General features: G+C 36.2%; 1 protein-coding gene across 1 annotated transcript in view; it reads right to left on the reverse strand.

Annotated features, from left to right (window-relative positions):
* Positions 1–22,318, reverse strand: part of LOC136030174 (NFX1-type zinc finger-containing protein 1-like) — a gene marked incomplete in the record, with an annotated part of 141,530 nt that overhangs the window by 25,708 nt on the left and 93,504 nt on the right. Inside the window, 5 exon segments of the mRNA XM_065708912.1 lie at positions 728–948; positions 2,687–2,961; positions 8,479–8,632; positions 14,309–14,590; positions 17,260–17,715. Of these exon segments, the coding sequence (XP_065564984.1) occupies positions 728–948; positions 2,687–2,961; positions 8,479–8,632; positions 14,309–14,590; positions 17,260–17,715 (1,388 nt within the window).

The raw sequence follows: 22,318 nt of genomic DNA on the forward strand, positions 1-22,318 counted from the left end.
TTATAGACCTTGCAAAATCGACTGGCAATCTTTTAATCCCATTCTCTGACACTTTGACCTTCTTTGGACCAAAATTGATGCTTTGTAGCACAAAATAGCAGCAAAGCCCATTTTGCTGTGGTACGATCTCTTTCGTTTCTCATAAAAGAACTAAATATGACGACTTCCTTTCAGATGATCCTTCATTGAACGACCACCGGTTTGGTCCTTGGGAATAAAAAAAAAGAAACAGTCACCTCACGGCTTATCATGCAAACTGATTTCCCTTGTTCTTCAAGGAGGGGGACTGTGATTCACACGTGTAAGGTTATCGACCATGGTGATACTAATGACGCACTTTAATTCCGATCTCATGCCATTTCCAAGGGTTTCAGGATGTTATGAGCTTTTAATACTATGATGAATTGAAATAATGATTACCTTCCGTGAGTCAGTTTCCAAGAACAATTTTTTTCTTATAAGGTATTTTTCTTCAAACAAGTTTTCTAACTTTCGGTTGCTATGCGTCGTGGTTCGCTCTTTACTATGATGCAGCTATTGCTGCAGCCATGATTATAAAAAAAATCTATAAATCCCCCCCCCGATAAATGTCTTTGTACGTCCCTGTCCTTTGATAATAATCGAGTCCATAGTTTACAGATTTTCAGGCATAAGCTATATTAATTAGGCACCCTAGTCCCATTTTTTATAATTGGATATTAAAATCAGACGAGAAATATTTTAGTACCTTGAATCAGGTTCGGTTTCATTTCCATATAATATGAACTCTTCTAGTTCTTTCTTGTCACATATTCTGCATTGTTGTGGGCACATTTCTCCACATAATCCAATACAAGGATGGCCACACTGAAGAATTTCTTCACAGGGGTTGTTGCATTTCTCACGTTTACATGGCTCACCACAGGTAAGATCGCATGTTATATGTTTACATTTCCATGCGCAAGGCTCCTATGTATAAAGTAAAAACTTCAAAAGCATTGTTTTATACTTAAATATAAGCTTAAAACTCACAAGGAGAAGTCAAAATAAGTTAAATTATTAAAAAATAATAAAAATCGAGTCATAATAAAAATAAGATAAACCATGGATATTCGCTAAATAAAAAATCAACTAATGACTAATTAGATTAGAAAATAAAAATCAAAAAATCGATTAATAAATATCAAGCCTCAAGTGACAGAAAGAAAATATACGAGTAAATCACCATTTGTGTTCAAGGATGACGTTCACCTGCTCAAAATTCAGTCTAAACCTACTTCTTAGAATGTTAAAAAATGGTAAACTAAGGATCCAACAAGCGGTCATTCCACGTCTGAGAAGGTAAATCAATATTTTTTTTCAAAACCTAGTTTAGTTACCGCAGCTACCGACCGTAAAATCCATTTCAAGTCGCTAGATCTGGACCATAAATCTAGCGTATATATGCAAATGCATACCAGATGCACATTTCTGCTTCAAACCAGGTTGCCAAAACACCACGTTTTAAAGAGTGACTTTTAGTTTAAAACAAATAGCCGAATCTTAACAGAGCAGCGAAAGAATGGTGAAAAGAAAGTTGAAAATTCACACTAACGACATAGAGCAGCCACATTTCCAAAACGCTACCAAATAAGACCTGATAATTAGCGATGAATTAGTTTTAATTAGAGACATAAACTTACGCTTTGAGATAGCAGTAAAGCGAAATAAGCTTGCGATGAGGAATCATAGACAGTCGCTACGCTTCACCCACACAAACAAACGTCCCTAGAGGCTTAAAACACAGACATATAATGTTTTATCGAATTTGTTCCTCAGCAAGTGAATTCCTTGAATGCCCATTAAGTTAATTTCTGGGGAACTCAAGCACTGATTTGCACATTCATGCACGCATGCAAGCACAGACCCACACGAAAAACATACGCAAAAACCGACGCATACAATCATCATGATAATGCTGAACATATTCAACCGCTTTCGAAAAAAAGACAGAAAAAAAGAACTGATTGGCCTTTATTGAATAAACTTTCCTTTTTTTTTGGCGTAAAGTCTAAGGGATCTGAGAATCAATAATCAATGTACATCCCTTGATAACGGAATCTAACACTTCAGCTGGGTGATTTTGTTAGACCTCTCCACCGACTCACTCTTGTTCCAGCCTACTTATTATTGCTCACTGTCGGATTGAACTATCGTAAGTTTCGTAAATCTAAATTTATGATAGGCAATAAATCTATGTATATGCACATACAATATCTTACTTCCGCATACTTCACTCCTTTTATGGGTAGACAACCTAGTCCTAAACGCACTAATCTAAATGTGAACGAAGAATAGCAAGCCATAATTTATGAGCAGAGGCCCATATCACACAGTAATAAAAAGGAAATACGAGCCTTCATTAGAATATTGGGAAAATCAAAGAGGAAAATTTTACAAAAAATCCGCGGCTATTGAGATCGATGAATAATGTCACTTGGCCATAGTGTTTGTAGCGGTAGTAGCAACCTAGTAAAGGACGTTAAAATTATGCTCTAATAGAATGGTTAATATTTTTATGTTGCTTGGAAATATTGAATCATGTTATATTTATGGATAAGTTTAGATTTTTCATATAAAGAATTAACAAGCTGCTACCTAACTAGCAAGCATCGTTTAGTAACGGATCCACTAGATATGAACAAACTAGCATCAGAAAACTACTTACTCTACACGGCGCACAAAGCTCACCACACACCTTCATGCATCCACTATGTATGCATTTAAAAAGACACTTATCCTTGCATGGAGGACATTGAGCAGAGCAGCCTTCCTGGCACACATGACCACACACAAGCTGACGATCACACTTCATATCACATTGTTTGTGCAGCCTTCCTTGAAGACATTCTCCACAATTTCCGCTACATCTGTGACCACAGCTCAGTTGACTGGAGCAGGGCTCTTGACAGAGAGCCAGTAGTTCTTCCTGGGGTGGCGTGTCTGAAAAAAAATAATTGAAATTCAAAACAATATTCATTGTTTTCCTTATCTGTTTATTTGCTCAAAGTTACTAAATTAATTAGTTGAAGGGTTAAATATAAGACCTACTACAGCAACGACGCAAGAGTTTCAAAACAAGCAGATTGCTAATAACTCAAGATTGTTTGCAAGCGCCATGATCCACCAAAGTATGTCTAGCCATAGAATTGTTTACTTTCAAATAAACTTTGTTTTGGATCAATTCATGTACCGATGCCAGATTCTATAAATTTAATTGATCCGTTTTTTGTTGATGTTGCTGTTTTCTTTCTTTCTTGTTGCGTTTATTTCTTCTTTTTCTTTCATTCCGAAATGAGAATTCGGCCCAATTAGGCTCGTGATAAACATTTTTGTTAACTGTTTTTTAATCGCATGTATTTTATTTTGTATGCAGGGTCGTATTCAGATTTTTTTGCGGGGGGGGGGATTACTAAATGGAAAATTAAAGTTAACCTTTTTAAAAACAAGAGCTAAGAGCTCATATGGCACTTGTGACGAGGCAAGACGAGCTAAGAGCCAAGAGATCATGGTATGAGCTCTAGCAAAATTCTATGAATCAATAGACTGAAAAAGGAAAATAAGACTGAATCACGAGGTCCTTCTAAATATCAAAATTCATTAAGATCCGATCACCCACTCGTACGATATAAATACCTATTTTTTTCTAATTTTTCCTCTCCCTTTAGCCCCCCAGATGGTCGAATCTGGGAAAACGACTTTATTAAGTCAATTTGTGCAGCTCCCTGACACGCCTACCAATTTTCATCGTCCTAGCACGTCCAGAAGCACCAAATTCGCCCAATCACTGTACCCCTCCCCCCAACTCCCCCAAAGAGAGCGAATACAGTACGGTTCCGTCAATCACGTATCAAGGACATTTGCTTATTCTATCCACAAAGCTTCATCCCGATTCCTCCGCTCCAAGTGTTTTCCAAGATTTCCCCATCCAACTCCCCCTAATGTCAAAACATCTGGTCGGGATTTGAAATAAGAGCTCTGAGACATGAATTCCTTCTAAATTTAAAATTTCATAAGGTCCGATCACCTATTCGTAAGATAAAAATACCCAAATTTTCACGTTTTCCAAGAATTCCGGTTTCCCCCTCCAACTCCCCCCAATGTCACAGGATCTGGTCGGAATTTAAAATTAGAGCTTTAAAGCACAATATCCTTCTACATATCAAATTTCATTAAGATCTGGTCACCCTTTCGTAAGTTACTAATTCCTCAATTTTCAAAATTACCCCCCTCCCCACCAGAGAGAGCAGATCCGGTCCGGTTATGTCAATCACGTGTCTTAGACAAGTTTTTATTCTTCCCATCCAGTTTCATCCATATCTCACCGCTTTAAGTATTTTCTAAGATTTCCGGTTCCTCCCAACTGCCCCCCTCCCCAATTACGTTGGATCCGGTTGAGATTTAAAATAAGGGATCTGAGTCACGAGGTCCTTCTAAATATGAAGTTTCATGAACATCCAATCACTCCTTCGTAAGTTAAAAATACGTTATTTTTTCTAATTTTTCAGAATTAACTCCCCCCCCCAATAGAGCGGATCCGGTCCAATTATGTAAATCACGTATCTAAGATTTCTGCTTATTTTTCCCACCAAGTTTCATCCCGATCCCTCCAATCTAAGCGTTTTCGATGATTTTAGGTTCCCCACCCCAAACTCCCCCCAATATAACCAGATCCGGTCAGGACTTAAAATAAGAGCTTTGAGACACGATATCCTTCTAAATATCAAATTTCTTTGAGATCCGATCACCCGCTCGTAAGTTAAAAATACCTCATTTTTTCTAATTTTTCAGAATTAACCCCCTCAACTACCCTAAAGAGAGCGGATCCGTTCCGGTTATGTCAATCATGTATCTAGGACTTGTGATTATTTTTACCACCATGTTTCATCCCGATCCCTCCACTCTAAGTGTTTTCCAAGATTTTAGGTTTCCCCCCTCCAACTCCCCCCAATGTCATCATATCTGGTCAGGATTTAAAATAAGAGCTCTGAGACACAATATCATTCCAAACATCACATTTTATTAAGATCCCATCACCCGCTCATAAGTAAAAAATACTTCATTTTTTCTATTTTTTTCGAATTAACCGGCCCTCCACTCCCTCCCAGATGGTCAAATCGGGAAAACGACTATTTCTAATTTAATCTGGTCCGGTCCCTGATACGCTTGCCAAACTTCATCCTCCTAGCTTACCTGGAAGTGCCTAAAGTAGCAAAGCCGGGACCGACAGACAGACCGACAGAATTTGCGATTGCTATATGTCACTTGGTTAATACCAAGTGCCATAAAAATTCAGATTGGCATAGGAAAGGGTAGAGATAGCTGCTTAATAGGACCTTTGAGGAGTGTATTTTAGACGCTGAATTCATCCCTGAAAGTTAAATGTGCTTCATTCAGCTACTTTCTAGGATATGATGAAGACCCTCAAATAGAATTACCAATTTTTCTTTTTTCAATGTGAATATTCCAAATAGTTTGTTAGGCTAATCCGAAATTCCTTCTAATAATTCAGTTTTAATTAAGCAGAAACTCAAATTTTATCAAGCGGAAGCGTTACACCAACATGTTTAAATTTTGATGTTTATATAATATTCAAATCTGGAATTAAGTTCAGTGAGCAGTTCCTGCAAATAGCGCACTGTGAATAGAGTAAGCCATACACGTTAGCAGAAGAAGGGCATAGCAGGTCACAGCGAAAAGTTAAAAAACATAATTTTGAAATAACATTAAAACGCCCATATCAAAAAACGTGAGCTTTAAATAGCTACTATGCTTTTTTTCTATCTATATAATTTTTTTTGTAATTCCATTTTTATTCTTAAATTTATGAAAAATACAAAAATATTGCAGCGAAAAAACCAATATTTCAAATAAATAAGTGATTTTTTACTTAATTAATATAAATATCGTCATTAATCTGAAGCTTATATTTCCAGAGCAAATAGAGGTGCAGCAGCATTTGAGTGATAATGGAATTTAATCACCATTTAAGTGAAATGAATAACAGCTCAGCTTAAATTGAGGATAATAACTTCAATGACCTTGTAGGTATTACCGATATTGTTGGCTTTTATTTAGAGGGTTTAGATTCACAATGAGTGTTAGAAAAATTTAGAACTCGGAAATTAAAATGATAGCAAAATAAACGAAGACATGCTGATAGCTAACATACCAGACATAAACGATGCATTCTTAGAAGAATTTTAATTGATCCAAGTCCCACAGATGGTCAGGACAATTTTGACTGACTCGTTGATGAGAAATTTTCATTATTAGATATTTTGCACGATTTAGTGCAAGATACTTTATTTTTTAATAAAAAAGGAGAGCATAGTCCGAATAATCAAGATGAATTCTTATCGCCCTGCAACTTGAAATACGAAAGGGTTTCAGAAATCCAGAAGTATTCACAGGACCAAACTAGCAGTGGCAAACGTTTCGGTGTTAAAAGAAATGAATTGTTTTCACCAGAAGGTTCTCTGTCTAGCCAAAAAAGATCTGCCTCTGTTCACAGCCTACCGTAAAAAGAGAAAGTAGAAAAAAATAGGGGTATAAGTAAAAACATAAGTACATTATAAAAATCATACGCCGATGAATCCAACTGGCCTGTCAGATAAAATTAACAATATAAATGAAACATTAACGTGATGCATTACAAATTTCATTTATTTATGATTTCAACAAACGCTGGCACAAAGCTCTTTCTGTAACACTCAATTCTTGCATTAATAGGATTTAAAACTGGGATTTTTGTGCTTCTGATCGAGGTGAACAGGGCATTGGAGGGCAATACTGGGCTGGGAGTATACATTGAAAGCGTGGGTTACAGCGCAGATTATTTACGAAATTGGTACCAAGAGTAATACTTCGGGCTACCAAGGCAGAGAAGTGGAATTCCTTGAGAAGGAGAATGTAAGGCACTTTGCCCTGACCGTAAATAATTTTCAGGACTCTCTTCTGGATAATTTTTAGTCTATCGGACTGATCCACCGTAAGACCGAAATTTCACACCGGGCAAGCATACTCAAGTGATGGACGGATAAAAGATGTATAAAGGCGGAAGATATGTGCTTTTAAGCACATATCCCTGGCATAATATCGCATAATATGACTTGTATTTAGTTCATTTCCGTAAACGGTAAGTAGGATCCCAGCGTTTGGATGTTTAGACTGGAGGTAATCAAGCGATGCATGGAGTTCTTCCAAGAAATCTTTAAGCTGCTCTGATTTTCGGTCGGTTGAATGATAAAAACAACCAACAATTATAATAGTTAATGGGCGTGGCAGAACCTTCGGTTTAACTTTAATCCAAATTATTTCATCATACTCATTTTTTCCTGGAACATTAACTTCCCTTGGCGACAAATTATAACGACAACAAATCATTACCCCCCCCCCCTCCACCTTTTTTACCAAGGTAATGATCATGTGGGCAGAGTTTAATAGACACATTTTAGAGTATCAAAAAGTCGAAAGTCAGTATCAAAAGTGCCACAACGTCGCTTAAGAGACAAGGAAGACAATTCTGATCATAGTTATTTAGTAAAAACAACTTACTCTATTTTCACAAAATCCTCTTTCACAAAGAAGTTAGGCTTAAGCAAGTCAATCATTGCTGTTGCGGTCCTCCCCCCCCCCAGAAGTTATCATGTTAGAAGGATTGGTCTTCATTAGGGGCTTCTTTCAGAAATGTTTGATGTCTACAATTTGTTTAAACATATGGTTTAAAAATTTTTAAACAACATGTTTTTATATGCTCTATATTTTTCGATTGTAATTTAGGATTTCTAGTTCAGTTTATCGTTTACCATTCTTTATCGCGGAGCCTCTTGGGTTCCAGGTCCCTGGATTAGGAATTTCGTCCCAATGCGGCCCGTTTTTTGATTAGTTAAAATGCTACGCCCAGATATCTGACCAAAGGCTTTTCATCTCCAGATTGTTAATTTTTTTTTTTTTTCTGCTCCAGACTTAAGTTCTTCGGCATGAACGAAAAAAAACAGATATTCTCTTAAATGCCAAATCAAGATATAGCACCACTTATACCAGTCGCTTTTGGAACAATTTAGGGCAGTTGTTCCTTCAACTAATATAGGAGGATTTTGATAATATTCTCTTTATGATTCTTAGCTTTCGATAGCCATGGGGTCACTGTAGCACGTACAAAAAGGTTCGATTATGCTTAAAGCCGTGAATGATTAGACGTTGCTTCAGCGACAGCCAAGCGCTACACACAAACCAAAGTTTTGCAAATAGTTTAATTAATTAGTAAATACCAGGCAGTCACGACAGTCGAATAAACAAAAAGGTTCAAATAAACTAGTGCCACTGATATAGCTTGCTCGCCCAGTTGTCTTGCTAACATCCAAATCTTTAAACTTGGATTACGAATAGCCATGATATACAAATATAAGTCAAACGTTAATTTCTTAAACATACAGCATAAACAGGCAGCAAACTTACCTCTTTTGCGATTGCAATAGTAATATGCTTTGTGACTACATGCGAGGAAGATATCAGTTTTGGTGAGTTCAATGCAATCTTCCGAATCACATATTTCTCTGCATGACTTCTTGCACTTGTGGCCGCATTGGAGAGTGGTGGAACAGTTACTTGACTTAAAACAAACAAAATAAATGAGAATAACTTTTTTCAGAAGTGCAAACAAACAAATTCCCAAAACATTTTCTTATTGAGTAAAATTGTTGCAATATTAACATATAGTCAATAGATTAGTCTATTTTTCATGTTAGAATTAAAAGTTTTTTCCTTCCACTTACCCAGTATTTTTTTCATTCGACGATTTATTTAAATAGTGGTCCTTCGTTTTTTTTCCCTAAAGAAAAAACAAATGTTTAGAGCAACACTGTTTTAATTGAACAAGGCATTAAACAAGGTTGAATGCACTGCTTAGATGGGTGGTACTATTGCGCCAGATTCAGTACATTTTCCTCCGACCTGTACATCTGTACAACGATGCATACTCAAATAATTATTTATATGTTACTTTTGATCAGACCAGGAATATTTCGTGTGCAAGGTAGGCCTAAGGGGAACAATTGTAAATATGGCTATAAAATCTTAAAATTCCAATATAATTAATGCAGATAGATTTGTGGTAAATATTTCTGATGATCCAGTAAAATCAAACGGAATAGCTCAAAGTAGCTTGAATGTTCCTGATCCTGGCTATGTAGGTCTCGAAAAAAAAAATATATACGCCTGAATAATGATGCTGTTTGTTTGTTTGATGCACTCCGTGGCGGGCTGCCCACTGTGCATGTCTCTTCGATTTATCAGGTCCTTTTAAGGTGTTCCACGTCATTTTTCAGCCATCTGGCTGTCGTTCTGTCATGATCAGAAGTGAAACAATTCAAATAGCCATCTGGCTTTTGTCACTATAGTTAGAAAGGGGCCTTGAATAATCTAAGGCAAAATCCTTTAAATCAGCAGCACAGCTATATTCAACTCCATCCTATGATGTCACTTTTGAACCTTCATATTTACGTTGCAAACACAACTGGCTGATAAGACAACTGGCTGATAAGACATCATTACATACAATTATTAAGGCATACTACAGCACTAAGTGTAGCTAGTATAGCCTAAATAATGAGCTTCTTTGGGCCCTAATGGAGTTTCTGAAACTTTAGTTCCGGCGCCATCTTTTTAAGACTTGTGATCCAAAACAGCGAGACTCGTGTGTTCTATTTTTAGAACTATTATGAGATGGGTTGGCCACATTCACAATCATGAGAGAGTACCCCACACTAAAAGTTCTAATGCCTGGTAGATTTTTTTTCTGGACAGTATATTTTAGGACTACAAATTAAATGTTAACATCTCAACACTAGCTGAATTCCCTCATAAGCGTAACTAGACAGACCAAAGGGGAGTTGTTGCAGTTAAATGAATCAAATACCTCAAATATACATTGAGATTATACAGGAAGTAAGTTGATCAAATCTATAGAAGAAATTAGGGATTCTTTTGCACTTACTTATACAATTCGGCATAAAATCATTAATTCTAGTTCTACGCGAAGCTCATCCATTGCACTTAATGGAAACTAGACGGAAGTGTTATAATCGAGAAGTGGGCAAACAAGAGACTTGTAAAGCAAAAGGAGATTTGGAGGACTGAATTTTCTGAACCATATCTTCAAAGACGATAGACGGTAGTGCGCATTTCTTACAATTGCTGAAACATGCTTGTGAAATTTTAGTTGTGTATCGAAATAGATACCAAGGTCTCACACTATTTTTTCAGAAGGGACATTTGAACCAGACAAAATATACGTGTAATTGGGAGGTATCCTACGACCAAATGTAAAACAACACACCTAGACGGATTTATAAACATAGAATTGGACTCACACCACTGAGTCAGGGAATCCAGGTCCTCTTGCATAAGTTGTACCTCTGTTATATTTTTTATGGGTAAGTAGAGTTTCACGTCGTCCGCAAACGACTTTAGAAATGAGTGATGGATAGAAGAGGGTAAATCATTCACAAATAAACAGAATAAAACAGGTCATAGGCAACTGCCCTGGGGCCCCTTATTACCTCAATCGGAGACGATATCACCTCCCCAACAACTACCTGTTGAGTACGCTTCTGTGAATGGAATAATTGAATTGCTTAAAAGGTACAGTTTCCTGTGCATACCCTGTAGTTAGTGTTGTCTCGTACGAGTTTTGTGACTTGACCAAGGAGCTTTCTTTGGGCCTTTGATGTTCCATACTATTGTTAATGGAAGGAAGTTGATGAAAAGTCTGTTCTAAAAGTTGCGAGAAAAATATGAAAGGCTGTGTACCGGATATTTTATTGAATTTCAAGCGAAACTTCTTCTAGAAAAATCAATACCCATAAGAATAAACTCCCATGAGAACAATTAGAATAAATAGTTCTCCATATTTTGTTTTTCCCCATATCCCCCTTTTGGCTACCTGTCACACAAAACTTCTTGGTATTATCGTACCGTGTAATCTAACCTTTGGGAGACATTGATGTTGACAATATCATGTTAAAGAACAAGCCCGTAGCAACGACAAAAAAAAAACAAAAAAACTGCCTAGTGGGATAAAATTGCCGTATTTAGCTGATTCAGGAATTGTAACTACTAACAGATTTATAGGAATTTCGAAAAATAGCCTGAAACTCCTCAAAAATGGCATCGGGTCGAAAAGAAAAGAACACCATTGGGGAAGTTATACAAATTGGTTTAATATTTCGGATAAACTTTTGTTGTTGTTCTTGAGATTTAAGAGTATTTTGCAATTTTGATTCTTATTGCATTATCTAGAAACGCATGTTCGGCAATGTTTGCCTGTGAAAGCGGTGTGAAACAGAAATTAATATTGTTTCTTGTTTTGTTCTACTGTATTTACTGTATAGACTGGATTCTAGAAAGGGCACTCTCAAGTTTTGATGGTGTTGTTATGGGATTGGGCATTAACGTGTCTGACCTGGACTACGCGGATGACATCGACAATCTTACTGTTGATCCACCAACTGCCCAAGCAATGTTAAATGAAATAACATATTTCTCTCAGCTACCGGATATGAAGATCAACACGGCCAAAACTAAAGTCAAGGATCTAAATATGCAGTTGGATTATCGACTTGTGCTTTACGGATAAGAATTGGAAAAAGTCCTTCACCTATCTTGACTCAGTAATAGACCCTCGTGGAGGCCGTGACCTTGACGTACAGAACAGAATCAACAAAGCCAAAGCCATCGTCTTACAACTCCACCGCCATTTGTGGGACTGGCGGGAGATCAGCATGAAGAGCAAAATTTCTGCATATAGAGTGGCTGTTAGATCTGTTCTCTTCCATGCAGTCGAAACTTGGCCACTGAAGGCGCTTTATCTCCATGATTTGGAAGTCTTTGACAAACGCTTTCTGCGAAAAACCCTAAAGATTCGATATTCGGATATAATATCAAATGTTGATGTGCGCCACTACTGCTGTAAAACCGAAACCGCCGCCACGAGGGCTAATTCCGTTCAAATGAGCCCTCTCGCAATATTCTAGAACCAATGAGTAAAGTCGATACGATCACATCCAGAAAAACAAGAGCTAAAAGCTCATCTGACACTTGTGACGAGGTCGGAAGAGCCAAGAGCTCATATGGTATGAGCTCTAGCAAAATTCTAAAAATCAATAGATAGATTTAAAAGGAAAATCAGAGGCTTAATGCCAGTCGGGATTTAAAATAAGAGCTCTTAGTCACGAGGTCCTCCTAAATATCAAAATTCATTTAGATTCGACCACCCACTCGTAAGTCAAAAATACCTCGATTTTTCTAATTTCTCCTCTCCTTTCAGCCCCCCAGATTGTCGAATCGGGGAAAACGACTTTATCAAGTCAATTTGTGCAGCTCCCTGACACGTCTACCGATTTTCATCGTTCTAGCACGTCTAAAAGCACCTAACTCGCCAAAGCACTGAACCCCACCCCCCTAGCTCCTCCAAAGAGAGCGGATCCAGTCCGGTTACGTCAATAACGTATCTACGACATTTAATTATTTTACCCACCAAGTTTCATCCCGATCTCTCTACTCTAAGAGTTTTCCAAGATCCGATTTCCCCTTACAACTCCCCCAATCTCAACAGATCTGGTCAGGATTTGAAGTAAGAGCTCTGAGACATGAATTTCTTCTAAATATCAAATTTCATTAAAATCTGGTCACCCGTTCCCTCAGTTAAAAATACCTCAATTTTCCAATTTTTCCAAATTAACAACCCCCTTCTCCCCCAAAGAGAACGGACCCGTTCCAATTATGTCAATCATGTATCTATAACTTGTGCTTATTCTTCCCATCAAGTTTCATCCCGATCTCTCCACTCTAGGCGTTTTCCAAGATTTCCGGTTTCCAAGATTTCTGTTTCCCTCCTCCAACCCTCTGTGTACCCGGATCCGATTGGAATTGAAAATAGAGCATCTGAGACATAAGATTATTCTGTGTATCAAGTTCTGTTAAGATCCGATCACCCATTCGTAAGATTCCGGTTTCCCCTCCAACTCCCCCCAATGTCACCGGATCTGGTCGGGATTTAAAATGAGAGTTCTTAAAATAAAGCTATAATATAAAGCTTGAATAGCTTATACAATATATCGTTAGACCCCTAATCCTGGGATCGTAGATTTGTTCGGAACTTAAGTCTATATTTCAGTATATTGAGAGTGTATTCCTTTTGATTAGCATGCAGGTCATTTGTCACTTAAGGTCAAATGAACTGTATGAACTGCACTGAACAGTGCAGTTCATACCCAATATCATAGTAGACAAACTAGGAAGATGGCCAATAGACTTTTTCTTCAGGAGAATTTCACTTCGGCAACACGAGAATATCGTAGTTCCTTTGTGCAACGTTTAAATCGTTATTTTTAACATTGATTTAGTGCTTGACATCTTTCCATTTATCTTGTTCCGTTACTCGTAAATCGTTATTTAGTCGTTATTTTAAATATTGATTTAGTGCTTGACGTCTTTACATTTACCTTACTCCGTTATTCATAAATCGTTATTTAATCATTATTTTAAACATAAATTTAGTGCTTAACGTCTTTCCATTTATCTTGTTCCGTTATTGGAAATCGTAATCGTTATTTTAAACATTGATTTACTGCTTGACGTCTTTCCATTTATCTTGTTCCGTTACTCGTAAATCGTTATTTAGTCGTTATTTTAAATATTGATTTAGTGCTTGACGTCTTTACATTTACCTTATTCCGTTATTCATAAATCGTTATTTAATTATTATTTTAAACATCAATTTAGTGCTTAACATCTTTCCATTTACCTTGTTCCGTTATTGGAAATCGTAATCGTTATTTTTAACATTGATTTAGTACTTGACGTCTTTACATTTACCTTATTCCGTTATTCATAAATCGTTATTTAATCATTATTTTAAACATAAATTTAGTGCTTAACGTCTTTCCATTTATCTTGTTCCGTTATTGGAAATCGTAATCGTTATTTTAAACATTGATTTACTGCTTGACGTCTTTCCATTTATCTTATTCCGTTATTCGTAAATCGTTACCGTTGTTTCAAACATTGACTTAGTGCTTGACGTCTTTCCATTAATTTTGTCCCGTTTACATTGAAATAATACTTGCTACTTTGGATCTTTGTTGTAACTGTTTTCGCAGTTCCTTGAATTTAACTCACATTTGTTCAATACTGACACACTCATGTTAGTTTAAAGTAATTTTACTGACCAAACATATTCTACATTCTTTTAAAAAAAAGACATTATATGGTAAAACATAAAACCTACCTCGCACATGTCTTTGGTCGGCGTTATGTGACAGTAACACTTGATTGCGTGGCGACAATCGTTAGTAACCTTTTCTACGACAAACGTACACTTATAGTGATTCATGTCACGCGAACAGTCAATTTTTACGGTGTGACCACAAGGAAGGTTGTAGTCAATAATTTCTGGGCATTTCAGGCAGGTTTCCCAGCACTTCAGAGAACATCGGTGATCTTTCTTGCATGCATCATTCTTCAATGTACATGGTTTATGACACTTATACTTTTGGTGATGGGGGTCATCCTGAAATAAAAACCTTTGAAAATGCAATTTGATATATCTGTCAAAACAGATGAACTAAATCGTTCAAGGCAAGTATAAACCGATCCTCGTCAATATTAAGGCTGATATTAAGTTTAATATGAATATATACACAAACGGAATTTGCTTTGTACTCCGATTTCATATATCTAAAATTAGTCAATTTTAAAGTTGCACCTCAAAGTTTATACCTCATAGCACAAAAAGATAAAATACTTCCCGAAAAATATACAGACATCCCCAAAAAGGAAGTGATCTACATGTAAATTATACCATCAAATTCAGATTGCCTGTGAAAACTGGGATAGAAGTTTCATTTAAAACCCTAGCGAAATACCAATGAATAATTTGATTTTGGCATGATAATCTTTTTTAGGGATTCTTCAACTAAAATGTACTGACCCTTATTATCTTATTCCACATTTTCATCTTCCACTATAGATCTCTTTGACCAATCTTGACTCTACCCTTCTAATAGAACACTGTAATGCAAAAAGTGCACATAAAACTTAAAAAAAAGGGAGCTCCGTTTTAGTTGCATATTTCTAGTCTATTTCTTCATACAATACGGAATATTTGGAGCTGAATTTAGAAAATCAAAAGTCCATATAACAAAGGGCAAGCATTTATAGGATTTCGAATTTAATGGCTATGGTGTCATTTATAACTATTATCCGAACTATTCAAATGACAGAGATTTTGCACAGTTTTTTTTTTTTACAGCATCGCAGTAATTAAGTTTCCGAAAAAAAATTTCTCGAAATGAATAAATTTGATTGAGTCAATTTAATTTTACTATTCTAAAAGACTTCTTATTTCATTGCTACTTTCTTCCTTTAAAGTCTAAAATTTCAAAGAAAATTATTAGTTCAACACAACTTATATAAGACACGAATGGGTAATTTTTAAACTAATCTGTATTTTCCAATAAGAGACAAATGAAATTTTAGCCTTTAGTGGGGAGGGTCAAAAGACGTAACATCGCATTCCATAGCGAAACTACACCAGACTTCTATGTCCAATATCCGACAGCACTAGACTAGACAGAAACTTCAAAATCATTTTATATCAACTCTGGCAAAAAGCAAAAATAAGTTGACAAATACATAATTAACACGTCTTAATTTTGAGCTGTCTATGGATATTGGTCTTAGATTTGTAATCAACAGCCCCAAAACCCCAAAAACCCAAACCCAAAAACCCAAACTGTGGTGAAAAATGACTCTGAGTTTCCATAATATAATAGTAGCTTCAGGTTCATAATTAGTAATTTGTTTAAATAACAATTTTACTTAGGACACAATCCAACAGACGGAAAATATTTGCATGACTCCGATTTCAGCGAGGTGTGATTAGACATACACCATTTGAGACATATTACGAATCAGAAAAAAATAGTACATAGGAAACCAATCTACTACTACACACAATTTGCTGCAGAAAAAACTCGCCTGACGCAACCGCAGCTGGGTACATTCCCCCCTTCTATTCAGAGCTTCACTCTGAACTCCCTCCCATGAAATTCGTTTTTCCTTTAATTCTCTTCTAACCCCTGACCCTGACCCCTTCCCATCCCCATTTGAGGATGTCCTGTTCTCCGTTTGACCCCAGCCGGGTTGCCACAAAGCATGATTTTTAGTAGTAGTACTGGTGGTAAATTTGTCCATCAATACATGCTGCCAATGCAGGTTGGACAGTTGGCACACAAAATTATTTTAGATTCAATCAGTGGAGTTTGTGCATTTGACATTTCAGTTAACTATACTGAGTGCTGCGTAATTAAAAACCTACTAACAGAAGGTATCTAAGAAGTGTATTGAGAGGAAAGGCGTCAAAAACTTCAACAATTTACGAAGTCAATGTTATTGCTAAGACTATGACCTTAATACAGTTTCCTATAATGAACTAATATGTTTTACAGGTAATTATTTTACCAACAATTTTTCTTTCTTGCAACAAGATTTTTGAGATCTTGCACGTATACAAGAATCTATTTCAGTTGCAGGAGGATATATTCACCAAACAGGACGAAGTACGAAAAAATTGAACTTGTAGGCCAAACTGTTTTCAGGCATTGAGGAGATCATTTGAATTAATCTCAAATTCTTTTGATGTATATTTACCTCCTGCATAGGTACATATACAGAGACATACTGTTTTGGATTCCTGTGTTTAAAAGTTGAGTTTTGGCATTTTCATTTAAAAAAATTATGTCCCTTACCGCAAACTGCCCCTAATCCCTTACCACAAACTGTCAATCATTAACAAGATTTTAAATGCTGATATTTTTAGAAAAAACTTCTAACATTAAAAACCCGAGACACAATTACAAATTTGTCTTTGTAACCATGAATAAAGAGTACACAATTTCAAAGATCTTCGGTGAAAATCAACGAAGGATATCTATTAAATATATTTGCAAAAGAATAGGAACACTTAAGTATAGCTGTGTTACACACGATCAAAAGAAAGCATCTTTTTTGTTATTCCGCTGAGATAAATCGAATTCAGCAATCTTGTACTTGGAATTCAGTCTTTCTTCAGACTAAAATCTAAAAGGTATTCCTAAAACATATATAAATGTTTTCCCCAGGTAAGTTTTCCCACTCTATGAAGAAATCCAAAGAAATAGTCAAAAAGAATTCACTTACATTTTTGTGGCATTTCCGAGTACATGAATGACCACAATCCAGTCGAAACTTGCAAGAATTGTTGCAAATGTAGGTTTCAGGATTAGTGCTACATGGCATATTAGCAGTATGCTGACAGTTGGGCAAGACCTTGTCAATCATTTCCAAGCACTTATATTTCAGTTCGTTTTCAGAACAGGCCAATAATGCCTTATGACCACAAGTAAGAGTTTTCTCAACAGTGACCTTGCAGCTCCCACAGACCTCATAGCATCTTTTTTTGCACTTATGTTGAAAAGAGCAGAGGTACTTGTTACATTCTTCCATACATCGTGTTTCCTGATGATCCCGATCCTGAATATGACAAATTCTATAGCACACATGCCCACAGTTGAGAATACCCATGCATTTTTCTCTGCAGCCACCTTCGATAACGCTGTTGAAGCTCTCCGTAATTCGTGTAGGAGTTCCATGATTCTAAAAAATAGATAGATTACTAATTTAATGTCATTTTTGATACGTGTTATCAACGTTCCCTTCCAAAGAAGATCTTTGTTTTATAGAGCTCTATAAGTTTATTTTCCAATATGTTATGGAAAAACAAGTAACAAAAGTGAATTTTCGACAAGGTAAAGGATAGTCATTCTATCAGGTATAGTCATTCTAAACCTTATTTGACGGTATGTAGGAATATTCAACAAATCTATGTTTTTACCGCTTTATTAAGACATATTTATCCACACCTCTGATGTTCTAGGATTGCTAAAAAGTACTAGTGAATGAAATGAGAGAGTTTAAAGTATATTGATATTCACTCCTAAAAAGCGACTAAAAAAAAACAAACAAAAAAAACCTTAAGGCATTAAGGATCAATGCAACCAGAATTGCTTCCAGTTGAAGTTCCCTAGGTTCTATAACTTTAACAGAAACGTCTTCAAGGGCTGAATCTTTCATCAGATAAAAAAAAAAAAAAAAAAAAAAAAAAAAAAAAAAAAAAAACAGTATGATTCATGCATGGAGCCAAATACGACGATAGTTGCTTGTTCTTGAGCAAGAGTCTGCAATTTGAGAGCTGAGGCCTAGTCCTAAATTACATTAGAAGGAAATTACCCTATCTAGTGCCCATTTCAAGTGAATTTGAGTTGCATGATAGTAACGATTAATACTTCCTTACAATGTTAGATACAGAAAACGTCTTATCTAGTTCATTATATCTGTAGTGCCTATTTCCTTGGTTTTTTAAGTAATAGCACTGCAACTATGATTTCTTGGCATTAATTCCAAACCCAACCCAATAAAAGCAATTTACTGAGAATTTAGCATAATTTCATGAAATCTAACAACTAAGGGTGTTTAGTTGCAATTTTCAGACCATGATAAGGCGGATCTTAATCTGAAAGCGACCCGGCTCAATAGTAAACAAAACTCTAAATACGGAATTTTGATACTAAAAGATACACCAAAGGAATTAGATTTTTATGCTGATTTTAAATATATAAGTTTCATCAAATTTACTCTTTGTCATCAAAAGTTACGAACCAGAGAAAATTTGCCTTATTTTGGAAAATAGGCGGAAACAATCCTCTAAAAGTCATAGAATCTTAACGAAAATCACACCATCGCATTCAGCATATCAGAGAATCCTATGGTAAAAGTTTCAAGCTCTTATCTACAAAAATGTGGAACTTCGTATTGTTTGGCCAGAAGACCAATCACGGGTGCGTGTTTTTTTTTTTTTTTTTTTTTCCAGAGGTCATCTTATCAACCGAGTGGTGAGGGCTCATTCTAACGGAAATGAAAAGTTCTAGAGCCCTTTTTAAGTGACCAAAGATTGGACGGCACCTAGGCCCCCTCCCACGCTCATTATTTCCCGGAGTCAACGGATTAAAATTTTGAGATAGCCATTTTGTTCAGCATAGTCGAAAACCATAATAACTATGTCTTTGGGATGACGTACTCCCCCACAGTCCCCGGGGAAGGGGCTGCAAGTTGCAAACTTTGACCACTGTTTACACACGTAAGTTAATTCTTAAGTTACGACTGTTTTTAATAATAATAACGTTCGTTAAAAATTAAAAGTTCTAGTTGCCTTTTCAAGTAACCTAAAAATGGACTGGGAAAACGTGACTAACGTTGAGTTTCAGTAATTTTCGGAGTGGTTTTTAAATATAAGCTGTGGGATGGTGCCACGTGGAACAAAGTTCAAGGGATGGGCGAAACATTTCCCGTTCTTTGCAGGGAGGTATGGTAAGGTAAGATGATGCTGAAAAAAGGAGGTAGGGTAGAGGGTGTCTGAGAGGTGAAGGGTCAAGTTTATTTTGATAAAAGATGGATGGAGCCCACAACCAGTTATTATATTCTTGGGCGCACGGAGGGGATTTATGTCAATGGTATGTGGACCTTTGGGAGGAATGTGAGTAATGGTAGGTTTGGGGATAGTCTGAATTGGGTAACGTGAACTGAAGGGTTGGTTCGACCGGGCACACCTACATACCTGGGACGAAGGAGAATTTCGAAGGAGGGATTCCTGGGGTATGCAGCTCTGCATCGGGTATGCAGGGGGATAAGACTGGAAGTCCACTGGAACACGGCCCAGGGGAGGAGGGGGTCACAAATACTTTCAGTGCTGCCCTAAAAAAGATTGGGCTTTAAACCTACCCTCCACCCCTGATGATGCATGAGCAAAATTAAACGACTTATCAATACAAGATAAAACAGAACACAGGTCAACATGATCAGAAATACACTTATCAGACATACATACTCCCGAAATAAAATGACGACAAATATGTAGAAAATTGCATTGTTTGCAAAACTTGTAGAAACCACTACTAAAATAATTATAGATCAGATTTTTCTTTCCGCCTATTTTTACATTTCTTTTCCTTTTATCCTTCTCTTTTGCAATTTTTTCGAAAATAATAAAAATATCATCGTCTGGTAATGACTCCTCAGTAACCTTGCTATTCTTTTCATTTGGTTCATTATCACCTGATAATTTATGTAACAAACCGGTAGTCACTGAACCATTCACGAACTCAAGAACGTAATCCGTAGTCATACTCCAAGTAATAATTACTGCGTTGTTTTTCAAGTTCCCTTGTAATTTGGTGATTTTTTATTTTATGGTCAATTGATTGCTTTGTAGAGTTGAAAGTTCATCTTCCATAAGAAGGCGATGGGAATTATGGGAGTTGATATCTTCACTAAATTTTTAATTACAACTACCATTAGTCATTTAAACTGTCTTTATGAAGCAATATTTTTAGTTTGCTTGTTTTGTTTTTTGAATTTGGTTTTTCGTTAAAAATTGCATTTAGATTTTCAGACATATACAAAATAAGATTAGGTAAACAAATTCATATTTCTTTCTTCCAGAGTAACTTCGTTTAATTTTTTTTTTTTTTTTAATGGTGCTTACTATTTGATCTGAGTTTCATTGAGATTCTCAAATTCTTCAACTGTGAAGGATATGTATTTTTTTATCATCAACTGACTGTGGTAAGTGGGAATAATATGTATATATTGATCAATTACATTCCAAACACAAAGTCCATGTGACTCCACAAAAACAAACGCAGTTAAACAACATTCTTCCATCAAAATCTAAAGCAGGAAGGGAGAGGCAGCCTTGAACCGCGTATCTGTAGCCGTCTAACCAGTCTTGACACGTGGGAAGACATTCACATTTTCGTGGTGGCTTTAACAGTCACAGGGTGGATGGTCATCGTTGTCGTCTGGGTAGCTTTTTATTTTTAAACCAATGCGAAGACTAATTGCATCTGATACGGCTAAGATCACAACTCGTACTCATTTGTCAACATATTTTTCATAAGGATTTTAAGCTTTATAGCTAACATCAAAAACAAGAAGATCAAGAGGGAATTCTTTTCGCAAGACAGAGGAAATCTAATCTGAATGGATATTTCGGCCTTATGTCCAAGAGCCGTCATCAGCAAAACATAAATATATAGGAAAAGAAAAAAACTTACAACAAAATACGACCAATAGAACTAAAAGGAATTTTTTTTAAGCAGTCCCAGCATTCTTACTTCAGCGTGAAACGTAGCTTCTAGAAGCAATATAGCTTCTATGTTGTCATATTTTTTTTAGATCTAGACAAAGCTCAACTCAAATGTGAATTTACAGGACTTCTGTAATCGTTTGTTTGACTGGTTTTTGTATTTGAAATAACAAATTAATACATTGTAATAAAAAATATATTCGTAAGCAAGTCAAAGGCCAATTAAATGTGTCTGATGAAATCTTATAAGAATTTAATAAATTAGAAACACTATTAATATTAATCCTATTTTCTTCATTATTCCAATCAATCTTCTATCATATACTGCAATCGGTAGCTTCCTCCCAAGAGTAAGGTCCTGTTGTTCCTCCCCAAAGTATGCTCTTGTTCTTGTATCTTATACTTTTGTATCTTATACCTGCGATTATGACGTCATTCATCATCTAATATATGAAAACGTAGTTCTTTGCAAAAAAAGTGATTCAACTTTAAATATTATGTTTTGTTAATTACAAAGCGAATGGATGTAGCAATTTACTTTGACATTTGCTCTTAAATAGCTCTCTATGACGTTCCAGTGTCTTGATAGCTGCGGAGAAGGAGAAAGCGGGGAGAAAAGACATTGGTGGTGATTCAAATGCACAAAAACTGATTTTCCTTGTCTTTCAAGCCAAGAGATTTTTCCTTGTTATTGAAGCCAAGGGACTGTAGCTCCCTGGTTAGGGTTTTCGGCCAAGACAGTTCCAATGGTGTACTTTTTGTTTCGATACAATGCCGTTTGTTCTGTTAGTAAAATAGAACGTATTCAAAGAGTAACACACATCTTGAAGAAAACAGTTCTTGTGGGGACCAGCTCAACTTAGAACTATTTTAACGTATCAACTCATTACCAGAAAATGATAATCGCTGGGGAGAGTCATAGAGGCAACCTCCTTACATTGTCGAAGAGTAAAACATAGACGATTTCAGAAATATTGAGATAAACGTAGTATCATTCTGCAAAAAAAAAATGACTGTTTCTAAACCTAATAATTATATCACATCAACAAGCTACCA

The sequence above is a fragment of the Artemia franciscana genome, chromosome 8 (genome assembly GCF_032884065.1).
Source record: "Artemia franciscana chromosome 8, ASM3288406v1, whole genome shotgun sequence".
NCBI lineage: Eukaryota > Metazoa > Arthropoda > Branchiopoda > Anostraca > Artemiidae > Artemia > Artemia franciscana.